Below are 13,524 nucleotides of genomic sequence, written 5' to 3' on the forward strand. Positions count from 1 at the left end.
AAATAACTATATAATCGCTATGCCCCTACATTTAGGGGCATCACTGTTACTACCGGTAGCACACTAATGAGGAGATTCTGACAGCAATGACTGTATCTAGGGTAAAAACCTCAATCACCACCTTACCTATAACAAGACCTACTGACGTGGGTCAGATTTCAACTCGACAACTAGTAGAATGGCATCGGCCTCCGTTTATTAGAAACTGGTAGGTTTACATTGTAAAAGTCCGACATCTCTTATGTAAATATATTTTCCTTCGACATCGCACAATATATGGTATATGTCAATATATTAAATCAGCATAGTCGTCATAGGCGCTTGAATAACTCTACGAGAATTGCCTAGCAAGCTGGCATACGCAACCACTATAATCCCAGGAGGTACGACGTGATGTATTGTTAATCTGATGCTAGAACAGTTTAGTAATGGCGGTAAAGCTGCTGCCATGAAAATATTTGTGCACCGTATATTGGTCGTCGTCCAGGCAAGGGATGGAGCAACACAAGCTCGGCTCTGAGAGACATAGTAGTCTAGATAATCGTAGAATCCGAGTGAAATAATCACAAATTGCATTGTGATAGCGCTGTTGCCTTTCTCATAACCTGGCAATATTGATGTATTGATGCGCCTTATATTGATTCAAGGAGCAGGGGCCCATTCTCTCCCCAACTAGGTTGCGTCGAAGCAAAAGATAATACAGGCGCATCTTCTTGAACAATTTCTAAGTCTCCGCAGTGTTCTAGATGCAATGAGTAGATGAATCTCTATAGAGCCCATGACAACCCCTTGATTTTAGGGGTATCCTCTAATAAATTTTGCCATGTCATGCTGAATGACCAGCCCCGTGGCTCCACAGCCATACAACAAATAAAATCGTCCCCATTGACCATGTTCTCCAACAGAATGCTGCCGCCTGAAAGTAAAATAACTGATATAATTTGAGACGGTGAAGCTTTTATCCGCCCAGCGCAAACGACTCTGTAGTGCTCTTGACGTGAGGAACTTGGTCATAGATGATTTCAATCAGAATCGGCTATCTACATGATGGAAACCGTCGATGAAATATATATTGACTGTCACAACAATAGTTTTTGACACCGCTACTTTGAATACCGTGAAGGTGTCGCAGCAGTTCCTTATACTTTTACTTACTGCAGTCACGTCAGAAAGAGACGATATGTCTAAAGCTTCCCATATTAGTGACATCTAGGTTAAATCAATGTGTAAGGCCGGGTGGGTCATATCAATAGCATAGAAGCCTAGCTTTCGAATCACACCCGTCAACTGAAAATTAATCTTAATCGTTGTATTATTATCCCGTAAACCTTACTCGAATTGGATGCCAAAGTTGCCATGACCCGCACCCGGATCTCCTACTGGGCCCTCGTGGGTGGTGGTTGTTAGGTATGACTGAGGATCTTAAATGAAGCACGGAGCTCATACCTTTATGGATAAAGTAATGAAGAAGGCGCTGTAGTCTCCTATTGGCGGAAGATTAACCACCCTAAAAGTGTTGAAACAACTGCAGGTCTGTCTGTTACTATTTTGACGCCGAAAACGGAGGACCCCTGCATAGGGGCTGTTCCAGGGTTTACAGTAGGGCGCCAAGAGCAGGGCCCATAAGTGGAGAAGGGCCATATGGGCATCTGGGAGGTCCATACTGCATTTTCCTGTAACAAACCAGAATAGCCGTTTGGCCCAAGGTTGTTGATGGCGGTTATTAAGTTCGAGTAACCGCTACAGCAAGCTCATGACTAAATTTAACCTACCGGGTCAGTATGGAAAGGTTATGGCGACTTTTGCCACCCTGATTCAGCGAGCATCTGGACCTTCGGATATTTAGTACGGCATTCGTTCGCTAAATTACCGGAAAATAAAGAGCAACCCTGAAGGCCAGTTATGAATCAGTCCAGAGCCAGGGAAATTTTACTTCTGCCTGTAACTGTTTGTCAGGTGCAATTGACTTTGGGAGAGAGCTGTTCCTGATGGTGTCGGGAATCGGAATTGATTACCCATCAAGTGGGTCAGGACGGGAAGTCGAGGTAGGAGTCTGCGGCAGTAGCCTTGTCAGAGAGATCCATATAGATTGACTCTTTTCTTGGCTCCTGGACAGCATGGGGGCAGCATATTTGTGTCTGCACACCCCATTCGTGCAATGGAACGCACAAGAGCCAAAATCCCCTCAACTAGGGCAATACTCCCGGGGACCGAAACCCCACTGGTGGATATTTCCCCGAAACATCAGACAATAAACGTTAATAATTACTGAGGAGAGAGGGAGTATTAGGGAAGGAACGTTAAAAGCTGCTTCGTCATTATCAGAACATATAAGAATGTACCTTGTCCTCGCGGTCCGTCTATCAGAACAACAAGACCACACGAGCTCCCGCATCTACCACACACGACTCCATCAAAATGTACACCCGCACCCAGGTTCTCGCAGCTCTTGCAGCTCTTGGCGCCACCGGCGTGAACGCCGCCATGGGTCCTGCTTTCAGCACTGGTCCGGTCTCCGACGACTCCTTCATCCGTGAAGCTACCTCGACTCTTGTCCTCCCCAACGGCCCTAGCGGCGGCTCCTCCGATGCTATCACCTCCCTGTGGGTTGGTATGGGCACCTCCAATGGTGACCTGATTCAGTCCATTGCCGACAACTGGCAGCAGAGCGATTGGACCATGTACGCCTACACTCTTAAGGAGACCAGCGGTTAGTGACCACGGAAACTAACGACAAACGAAATAATTACTTACCCGCTCATCTCCACAGCTACTTCCCAGGAGCCCCTCTACGGTGATGGCCAGGCTGACGGTACTAAGGGCGATAAGGTCACCATGCATTGTAAGTGACATTTTCAAGCTGTCGTTCCTGGATAATAGCTAAAACTCGCGATTTATAGACAAGTTCGATGACTCGACCGGAAACTACACCCAGACCGTTTTGATCAACGGCAAAACCGTCTCTACTCTCTCCACCAGCGATGGCAAGGCTCAGGGTTGGGGTAGCGCTGTCGAGTGTGCCGAGGACAACTGCGGCACTGTCGGTGCTCACTGTAAGTTGAACAATGACATTACCGAAGAATCTTCGCCGTGCTAATAAGACCGCTCATTAGCTTGGACCAACACCACGATTATCCTCGATGTTGCTGACCCCAACTACATCAACACCCTCGCCAAGGGTAGCGGCGTTACTGGCGACATGTCCACCAGCGATGGTGGCAAGACCTGGACTGTTACCACCATTAACATTCCTGAGTACTCTTTCTCTTCCTGAACGCACTGCATATTACATCAGAACCTATCTGGATATGGGGATTGCTAGGGTAGTGCAGTGATTCTTACCTTCGTCTTTGTATTAGTATTATCCAATAGCATAGAATGTCTATTAATATTCTTTATATACTGGTATTGTTCTTCCCTCGACAAGAGCAGAGCAAAGACTACAAATAGTAGTTGTACGCTAAGACCGGAAACCCCTTGATGAATACCCGCTGGTATGCACACCGCAGGGGCCTGTCACCCGAGATCTCCTAGATATCCTGAATATCCTCAACTTTAAGCAGCCAAAAAACACAACATGGAATTTAATCATTAACAAGCACCTTAGATCTATCGCTAACTTGCATTCAATGATACCACGTAAATGCCTCAGCAAGATAGCCACGTCGCGCGGGGTTGCTGCACGATGCGATCCTTTGCGAGCATAGCCACGTTTCCGCCTTTCGGTTAAATTAGATGTCAACACAAAGCTCAGTGTCCACACATGGGTGAATTGACAGCGCGTACGGTCGCGAAAACAATTTTCACATGAGATACCATATAACTTAAGTTTCTTCATATCTAGAAACTTTGACTTTGTGTTATTCAGACATTTGTTCAACAATATCTTATCGCTGGCTACAGTAATAGGACCCCTGGATGGAGTGCTATCAACTCCGCATAGCAACATGGCAATGCATCAAATCAAACGAAACCACAACTTTAGCGTGAGGCGATGCACGGATGCTGCTATCTTAGCCACGCAGCCTTGCGATCTAGGCTACGATGTATTATTCTACAAATGCTTTGAATCTCTTCGAGGCCGGTGTTAGCACCGTTTATCTGTCATCGTTGGTACTGGATGGAGGCTTCAAAATTGGAAGATTTCTTGAGGAAGCTACAAACAAAAAAGGAGGCCCCTGAAACAGCCATAGGTGTGCCCCTAGTCCTGTTCATATCAATGCCAAGCAAAAGAGAAAAGAATACTCATCTAGGGTCCTAGAAAAATTCCACCGCACTCTCGGCGATCGCTTTGAGCGAGATAGCGAGGCCTATTCACACACAAAAGATGAATTTGGTATGACACCGCTCCATTACGCAGCGCAGTTATTGCCAACGGGATCCATCTCCAGCCGGGAACATTGGCAGGAACGTGCGAAATGGGACTCGCTACTGAAGGGCCTTGAAATGGATAATCTGATTGAGCAAGATGAAGACGGTCGTACCCCACTGTCTCATGCAGCAGAGCTTGGAAATGCGTGGGCTGTGAACAAATTGATAAAAGCTGGAGCGGACCCCTACCGATGTGACAAAACTGGACGATCGGCCTTATCCTGGGCAGCACAATTCGGCCACGAGAAATTGATTGAGCTACTCAGTTGGGATATCAGTTTCTCTGATGACAAGGATTTTGATGACAAGGATAACCAAGGCTGGACACCTTGCCATTACTTTCTCCAATGTTTAGAAAGCGAGCCTTACTCAAGTACAGGTTATGATCTCCGCATTCTTCCACTGATTTGGAACAGAAGCCATTCCCTGGAGGCAAGAGGCCTTCCACCGGAGGCAAAAAACTTTTTTGGGCAGACCTCACACTCGGGTGTGCGGGAATGGATACCAGTGCCATCCGACTATATAAGCACATCCATGTTGTCTGAGCATGATGCCTTTGGCCTTACCCTGCTATCGCGTGCTGTACAACTCGAGAGGCATTTAATCGTCACAATACTTCTTAACATTAAGGGCATCAGTATAGTCGCGGCGGACAGAGATGGAAAAACGCCGCTTTGGCGGGCCATAGAGGCTAGACACCGCGAGATTGCTGAACTATTATGGAGCGAGGATGACGTTACTCTGAGGCTCCTTGCGAGGAATGCTCACACTCGATCTGAACCTCTTGAATGGCTCGTTACCAACGGCTATTCATTTACCAGACCGCAAGGGCCAAACAAAGAGACCGCCTTCCATATAATGCTTGACATCCCTAATATCGGCGTTATGGAGTATCACCTCCAACAAATACTCGCCCATGTATCTCACTTGCCTATGGATACAGTTGAAGTTCCAACAAATGTGAGCTTAGAGTTTCTAGGGAGAAAGAAAATTCTAGAGGAAATTCTAGAGAAAGCCGACAGACGTGGCTTAACTCCTTTGGCCTTGGCAAAAGAGAAAGGACTGCTACCGATAGTGAAGCTTTTCCTTCGATGGCGTGCCGAAGTGGATTGCTTCAAAGACAAAGCGGACTGGTTCAATCTATTGCGGGACAGTAAGGATAAGGCGTCTTTCTGCAATTTGGAGGGAGCAGACCGGAATATGTCATTCGAGCTGGTACAAAAGAAGAACAATATTCCTTGTCTTCGACTTCTACCAAGCAGAGGATGTAACTCCACAAGGACGTCTTGTCGAGCGATGGGATATGCTTCAGCATCTTTGGTAAATACTGCCGTTTGATGAGTACCTTCTTTAAATGCTAACAGGAAGTATTGGCAGGCTACACAATAGCAAACAAAATTGGATAGCCTCATTGCAGCATGGCCTCTACCACAATACAGAATCATACGCATACAGCCGCGTGCATCTGGACACAAGACTGTCCGAAGTAACCTGTGTTCTATCAGCAGAATTTCCGAGCCCAGATGCAGGATTCTTCAAGAGACATAGCCCATTCCAGTCTCAGGGTATAACAAGTCATAAATGCTGGTGTATATCGTGGACAAGGCCACAGTTTCCGGATACAAGTATACAACCAGTATTCTACAGCAGTACTATCTCTCACGGACAGATTCCTGCAAGCGACTACAAATTCCTACAGCAATACATTGGCGAATTATTTCAGGAATGGTCCCTAATATGCGATGAAATCGAGACGCATGTCATTGATCATGTACGTCGACCCCTTATCGCGGATATTGCGTCTTACGCTGACAGCTCTGACCACTAGTGCAATGGTGACGAGACGAGCGCCACTATCCTGATTACTGACCTAGCTGATGATTCACGTTACTTGGCCACCATTCAGAAGGCCCTTCAAGACCAGATCAAGGGAATACGGAGGGCAATCGATGAATATCGCAGGGTGGATGTACATCACAGTCCTTTTTTGCTAAAGTCAGAAGAGGATCTTAGGCGTTTGAAGGCGACTATCAATGATCGACTGGATAAACAGCACGAGCGTGTACGGGACCTTCGCCAGATGGTAAGATACCTACCTTGTTGACCTCATTGAATGGTTCTTACAATATCAGGAATTTGCTAGGCTTTCCGTTGAAGAAACAGTTTTCATGAGACGTATCAGTCTAATAACTGTGAGACGATATATTGGTTCTCTCCATTCACATGGCTAACGAGGGCAGTTTATCTTCCTACCACTGATGTTTGCATCGGTAAGTAGTAGCGTGAACTGTCTTTCTTTCCTTTTCTGCTCTTTTCTGCCCCGACTAATAGCAACAGAGTCTTTTTGGCATGAACGTCAACGCGCTGCAAAGCAACCCTGACTGGCGCTGGTACATTGTGTTCGGCGCCGCATCCCTTCTTTTGACCTATGCCTTGTGGAAGGTTTCTGATCAGGTTAGTTCCAGTTGCCTTGTAAATTCTCCACCCAGACCCCCTCCTTTCCCTTCCTTACTGCCCAAATTTAAAAATTCCCAAATTTTTCTTCTGATTCAGTACAAGACCTGTGCTAATGCGTTATTAGAACGTCCGATTATCCCAGATGTGGTCTGAAAGGTGGGCGAGAGGGGCCATGAAGAACATGACCAAGGATTGTGAAGGCTAAAGATATCGCAAAGAATGATTTTGTTCGGATTGTTGTAATTTGTTCGTGTGGGGTGGGAGTGGGGGCGGTAATTACTTTGATTCTGCTTATCACGGATGGATTTCGGGATTGGCTAGCTTGATTACAAATGTTGTCTCTGTCCTCACAACCTGCAGACATATTCTGAAATTCCTCGTGCACAGTTTTTAACACGCATTAAGCTGCAAGAAGACTTGTTCAGTTTTAAAAAGCAATAAGTGTTATATACACTCCAATGATATTGTTGACTAAATAAGCTAGTAAAAGTCTTCTTCACACGTATACAGATTAAAGAGACACAAAAGGTAGAAGAACAACAACGACTTTCGAAGCGAAGATACTAGGTACAGACGGATAGAGATCCTATCAAAGGCCCTTTCAAGATCCATATTTTCTCAATCAACCCACTTAGAAGACGGGCATCTTGAAAGCATCAAAAGTGTAGTCCCAAGTAGCAAGGGACTTGGAATCGTGAACACAAGAGAAGCTGGAGTTGCTGTTCCAGAGGGGACGAGAAGGCCACTGGCAAAGCATCTGGGTCTCACCAGCATAGGTACCGGAGGAGACGGTGGCGTTGAGGCGGGAAGGCTTGTTGCCGTTCTCAACCCAGTCGATCATGATCTCCATGTTGTCCTCGGGGTAAGGACCAGGCTGGAGGGAGTTGGTACCACAGTGAGCAGCACCGGGGACGAGGTAAAGCTGGTACCAGTCGGACATATCCTGCAGGGACTGGGTGTAGGTGGTGTTGGGGTACATGGCCTGACGGACAGCCTGCCAGTAGTGAACGGACGAGGCGGTGGGAACACTGGGGTCGGATTCACCGTGGTAGTGGATCATCTTACCACCGGACTCCTTGAAGGTGGTGAGGTCGATGACGGTGGTCTGGAGACTGTCAATGTAGCGGATCATACCGATGTTCATCCAGTCGACCAGGGTGTCGTAGGTGACATTGTCGAGGTTCTCCAGGTTATCGATGTTGAGGAGCTGCACGAACTTGGTCACATACTCGCCGCCGGTGGAGGGGATGCTCAGAGTCCAGGAGTCAGTGGTGGAGTCGTACTCGGTGTCACCATCGGATAGCGCAGCGGCGATCTGCCACGAGAGGTAGGCACGCTTGCCGTTAGAGTCGTGGAGACCGTCGTAGATGGCCTGGGCGAGAGCAACACCCTCTGCAGTGACGCTGCCGTTCTGGGCGGGCTGGTAGCTAGTAGTGCTGCCTTCAGCACGCTTGCTGAAGCCAAAGCCCAGGGAGGTGTAGTTCTGTTCAGCGCAGTAGTAGGACTCGCCAATGATGGAGGTGAGGTTGAAGTTCAGCATGCAAAGGTCAGTACGGGAGACAACGCCATCGGTACGGCCGTCGAGAGGGTCACAGGCTTCGATGGTAGCGTTGACGATCTTGTCAAGTTCGCAAGGGGGAGGGTAGTAGTCCATGGTGTGTTCAATAGTGGCAGGAAAGACGTGGTTGACCTGCTGCTGAGCAAAGCGGAAGGCAGGGGCACCGGCAATGACACCATCATATTCATCTCCCCAGCGCTGGACCTGACTCATACCCTCACGGCCACCATCGGAACAGCCCTCGTAGTAGGTGTAGATCTTCTCGTCGCTGGAGAGACCGTAGAAACCTCGGGTCAGGGGCTTGCCGACCTTGGTCATTTCACCAAGAGCCTGGTAGGAAAACATGTAAGTAGCATCCCAGTTGATCGAGCCGTTGCCGTAGAGGACGACTTCATCGTAGCTGTAGGAGAAAGCGTCGTAGCCGGCGTCGGTGGCACCGGAGGCAGCACCGTACTCGAGACCGCCAGTAGCATCGCTGGACAGGGAGAAACCACCACCACCGGCAACGTAGAAACGGTTCTTGAAGTCGGAAGGAGCGGGCATGGCGTACTTCACGACAACCTTGTCACCCTTGCCGGTGTGGGTGTAGGTAACAGTGACATTGCAGTAGTCGTACGAGCCGGAGCTACCCATGCCAGAGCTGGCATCGGTGACGGTGTTGGCAGTAACGGCGGAGGGGATCAAGTTGATTCCCAGGAGGGTGCCGTTGGATGGAAGGGCGGACTGAACATTGGAAACAGTGCAGAGATCGGACAGGGAAGTAGCCTGAGCAGTGGCTGCTGCCAGAGCAGCGACAACTGCGCGAGTGGATTTGCGCATGTTGAGGGTCACTAAAGAGTGTGGGGGTGGATTTAATGAGCGAAGGTGCAGACTATAAAGACTGACTGAAGCGTCTAATGATGAGGTTTGTTTGGGGTGGCGGGTGGATGTCTTATATAGTACGATCAGCTACCCAACATTGGGGACATACCGTGATAGCCGTCTCCTGTGGTTCGAGTGGAGTGAGAAGGCTATTCATCGGCCGGGCCCACCAGGCTTGACATTCTGCAGCAGAAATTAACTCAGATTCTAACACTCGTCACCCGATTGCGCGGCCCGGAAGAGCATTATCCAGATTATGGGGTTGAGTGACATCAGTAGATCACTGTGACAGCTGGCTTTCGCATGTCATGGGCGCAGTGTGATGGAAAGATTTTGAAGGGGCTGTGATCAAGTGAAGGCTATTTCTCATATTGCAACACAGCAAAGTGTGAGTGATAACCTGTTTGTCGGTCATTGCTGCTTGCATGTTTCCCAAACTTGGTCAAACAGGACCTGAAACCCCGACACGAGTAGCAGGGAGTAGCAGCGACAATGGCATGGAATGCATCTAATCTGCATCTGATCAGGGCCTTCGCCAAGAGGGTCCCGATGTTAGGGCGGTAATAACCTTATCCGGGTGGAGTCAGTAAATCTCCGCTCGAGCAGTCGGGCGCCTTGGCAGGCCACAGGAGGTCCAACCAGGGTCTCGGCTTCTAGGACCCTTTTCGGCACTCGCATTTGCCTGACTGAACATGTCATTGAGAGAGTGAACAAAATTCGACACATGTAGAAGCTATAAAGTCTACACTCCAGGCAGTATGATCTACTTCTGCTCCCAAGCAAGCAGTTCACAAAGGCTAAGCTTTCGTTCCTGCGCGAACTCGTGCGCCAAGTCAAATAGGGTATGGCTGGTTAGTGCCAAGTCGAGGCTTCGTCAGCTCAGTATCATGTTAAGGCGGCAGGTCGAAGACCCCCTGTCTGTTTTCGAGCCTAGCGAGAGCCAGTTTGGGCGTTTTATATTAGTCGACAGATTCGTCATACCACACAACCCCATGGTCGGGGACTGCTAACCCTTCAGCGAACTCCGCAGGGAACCCGCAAACACCGTGGTCAAGAAAACTTGGTCCAGGCCGCGGGTAGCAGATAAATCCTAATCGACCCTGTTCAGCCCTGCGGTGAAGAAAATGATATTGATACGTAACTGTGCTGATCACAATCTTGGTTCTAGCTTCAGAGAAAGACCCATTTGGATGACTACTCACAATGGGTGTTATTCTGTACATCCTACATGCTTGTAATATCCGTGAATATAGTGACTCAATAATCCAGGTACGGAATCCAATTAGTTCAACAGCCATCAAGGTGACATACAGCAGGTGGAATGCATACGTACACGCCCATCAATCCGTGTTTAGCTCCATGTAAGTCTGAGGAGCCGATAACGGCTGTTCCACACTTCAACCTGATCTAAGTAGACTAGGTTGGTTGCCAAGATGATCGGCGCTTCCGCTTAGTCATTCATACCCCCATGTTATTCAGGGCAATGCTCCCAGTCTGGACATCACTATTGGTCAGTATTTCAGGATACTCCATAGCAACCTTTCCAAAATAGCTCTAGTCCAGACTGCCAAGAATGGGTGTCTTCCGGTGGCACCAGAATAGTATATTTTGCACGACCTTCTCGCCCATTAACTCTGGAACGTGAGCCCCATTATTTCAGTACACCATTCCTTGGTAATTCTGTTTGCTTCCACGCTTTTAGCCCCACTGTTTGAGATCACTGCCCCTTGCGCAGCAAAACCATCGCTGGAAAAGGAACTGAGCAGTATCAAAATTTTAGTACCACCCGATGTTGAGTTGACTTGACGGAGCGTGCTCCATTTTCCGAGCAGTAATTTCGGCCTGGGATCATAGCCTAAAGCTCACACTGAATAGCGTTTCGGGGGTACTCATCCTCCAGTCGGACTGGATTACCGGAATGGTCCCCTCACCCAGCGTGCGCCGGCGGACAACCGTACCTTCTTCATTTACTCGAGGATGCCGGCAGATTTGCAGCTGCATAAAAAAGCCACTAGTTCATATCTTTCCATATAGCAATCCAATTTCACGTTCGGTGGCCTATAAGCGAGTCACTGTTGACTGGTTTTGGAATATCAATTTGACGTTGTAAAATCAGCAAACATGATAATTGACAAGAGTGCCGAGGCCTATATACATGGCCTAGATGACTTTGTAATCATTATAACTTTTCGAGCATAGGACAGCCCAGAAACCTGGTTAGCTTCGTGAACTTATCCGAGTGCCCCCAGACACCACAGGTGAAAGGTATCCTACTTCTGTTCTACTGCTTGCCCTCTGGTTCAGAAACCATCACAAAGTGACCATATCATGAAACCCAATAAGGGAAGAGGCGGTCCTTAGTCCTTCTTACCATTAAGTTTGCAAAATCTCACATGTGGGGGTCTACTGCTCCATATCCAGCTTCATGGAGGCGAGCGAATAAAGCGTGGATGTTGGGAGTGCATGGCACTAGCTAATGAGGCTTGACACCAGCAATCAAGATGACTCCCTAATTCCGGTGAGCGTTAATTGATGTCTGTAGCAATATCAGCATATCTGGGCAGGCTATATTGGTGGGCTTCAACAGTATATGCCTAATAAATTGCTCATGTTCGAGAACATTTTTCGGTATCAACTTGATTGCGTGTGGGTCTCAATACCACTGCGTAGTCCTGAATGAAGGTCATCCCTATTTTAGACCCACCCGCATGATAAATAGCAACGCCTTATCACCCCGAGTCGTCTTATGCCTCATGGCGTGCTGAATGGAAACGACCATGTCTGTGTTATCTTCAGTAATCTCTTGCTTATGCGGACCGCGGAGGCTTTGGCTACATCGATTCACGTATACGAACATAATCTTCTTTCGTTGCCACGCGAATAAATTGTTGTAGGTTATGTCGAACATTATACTGCTTCCCCACCGAGGTCTCTCCCCAGCCAGTTTTGACCTGGACACACCCACTTTATGGCAAGTAGTCGCTCAATTATCTCGAGATGCCTGGGGTTTGCTGCAGATAATGTTCTGTTGCCCCAACCGTTCTGCTTTCCTGGGTCAGCCTCCTTTGCGCCGCGCCCATCCAGGGCGCCCAACATCCCAGATCTGACTCACTGTAGACAGCCCAGTACGTTTCTAGATTATTTGGGAAGCATATAAAGGACCGTACTGCGATACATGAGAGACTATTTCATAAAGGGCTTCTTCTGTTGCGGGGATCAACTTTCGCTCTTCGTTGATCATGCGTATGTTTGTGCGGAAACATATGTAGAAGAGGATGTTACGTGGTTTCTGTCAAAGTGATGGCCGGGCTTCAGTCTTTAGGGATTCCATTTCGAGATATACTGCCTACTACAGCTAACACCTTGGACATACTCACGCAGCTAGCATATATCAAAGGACATTGGAAGATATATATATTTAGCATTATGTATACTGTACGATACAGCTGCTGCAGGCCATATTCTGAGATCGCAATCATCATGGAAATAAGATGCACCATGAAAAGGTCTCTGTAGTGCTATTAGATCCATAAGTGACATTTTCAATAAATTGTCCCATATAGGGATTTAAGGAATATGCCTTCATGGGCCCCCTTTATTTCAGTGTTCATGATTCAAACATTATTTACAAGTCACGGAAATATATCATGCGAATGTCCGTGAATTGCTATTTGGAACTACGTAATTATCAATGCTGATACTGTTATATGTTATACAAATACCATTCTGAGACACATGCACATCAACACGAATGCGAACTGCCTAATCCGGTTAAAGGAAAGGGAAACCTAGGCAAAACCAAAGCTCCGGAAAATGAACCTGGTCCACTATTGTTCAACGCGCTCGTCGACATGGGGCGCTGGTTCGAGATTTGTGCTCTAATAGGAGTCGATAGACTCTAGACCAGATACAGTGAGACACAAGCCTCATGCACCTATTTAGAGAAAAAGTCGCCTAGGGAGTCGAGTACCAGATCATGTTGTGGGGCTTTCTGCGGTAATATTGTTGTGCAATAAATCAAAGACCACGGCAGTAGAGATCTTTCTGAATGTTCGATCACTGATATACTTCTTTCAGGGTCTGGACCTGCGAAAACTCTGATTTGCTTATTTCGATAGAGAAGGGTTGAATGAGCCTTGTTGTGGTGGGCATATGTGGGACTGCAGGGTTCTAGGATGACCCTTCACTCGGCCCCATTTCAATCAGGCTCCAACGCTCTGCTTCTACGCCACGCATTTGATGAAAAAAAAATTAGAATAAATAAAAGTGGTAGTCCG

General features: G+C 47.7%; 2 protein-coding genes across 2 annotated transcripts; one reads left to right on the top strand and one right to left on the bottom strand.

Annotated features, from left to right (window-relative positions):
* Positions 1-2,158: 2,158 nt before the first annotated feature.
* BO83DRAFT_445371 (uncharacterized protein) lies at positions 2,159-3,369 on the top strand. The gene is made up of 4 exons (XM_025536548.1): positions 2,159-2,710; positions 2,771-2,842; positions 2,901-3,053; positions 3,114-3,369. The coding sequence occupies exons 1-4, from the start codon at positions 2,419-2,421 to the stop codon at positions 3,272-3,274; spliced, it is 678 nt and encodes a 225-aa protein (XP_025388275.1). The 5' UTR covers positions 2,159-2,418; the 3' UTR covers positions 3,275-3,369.
* A 3,981-nt stretch (positions 3,370-7,350) lies between these two features.
* On the bottom strand, positions 7,351-9,205 carry BO83DRAFT_445379 (putative tannase; the record flags this gene model as incomplete). Its single annotated transcript, XM_025536549.1, has 1 exon — positions 7,351-9,205. The coding sequence occupies one exon, from the start codon at positions 9,203-9,205 to the stop codon at positions 7,460-7,462; it is 1,746 nt and encodes a 581-aa protein (XP_025388276.1). The 3' UTR covers positions 7,351-7,459.
* Between the last annotated feature and the right edge of the window lie 4,319 nt (positions 9,206-13,524).

This window comes from Aspergillus eucalypticola (genome assembly GCF_003184535.1).
Source record: "Aspergillus eucalypticola CBS 122712 chromosome Unknown BO83scaffold_12, whole genome shotgun sequence".
Classification (NCBI taxonomy): domain Eukaryota; kingdom Fungi; phylum Ascomycota; class Eurotiomycetes; order Eurotiales; family Aspergillaceae; genus Aspergillus; species Aspergillus eucalypticola.

Coding starts and splice junctions, on each gene's coding strand:
- BO83DRAFT_445371 (XM_025536548.1), top strand. CDS start 2,419: ATGTACACCCGCACCCAGGTTCTCGCAGCTCTTGCAGCTCTTGGCGCC. Junction 2,711..2,770: donor CACTCTTAAGGAGACCAGCG/GTTAGTGACCAC, acceptor TCATCTCCACAG/CTACTTCCCAGGAGCCCCTC. Junction 3,054..3,113: donor CGGCACTGTCGGTGCTCACT/GTAAGTTGAACA, acceptor ACCGCTCATTAG/CTTGGACCAACACCACGATT.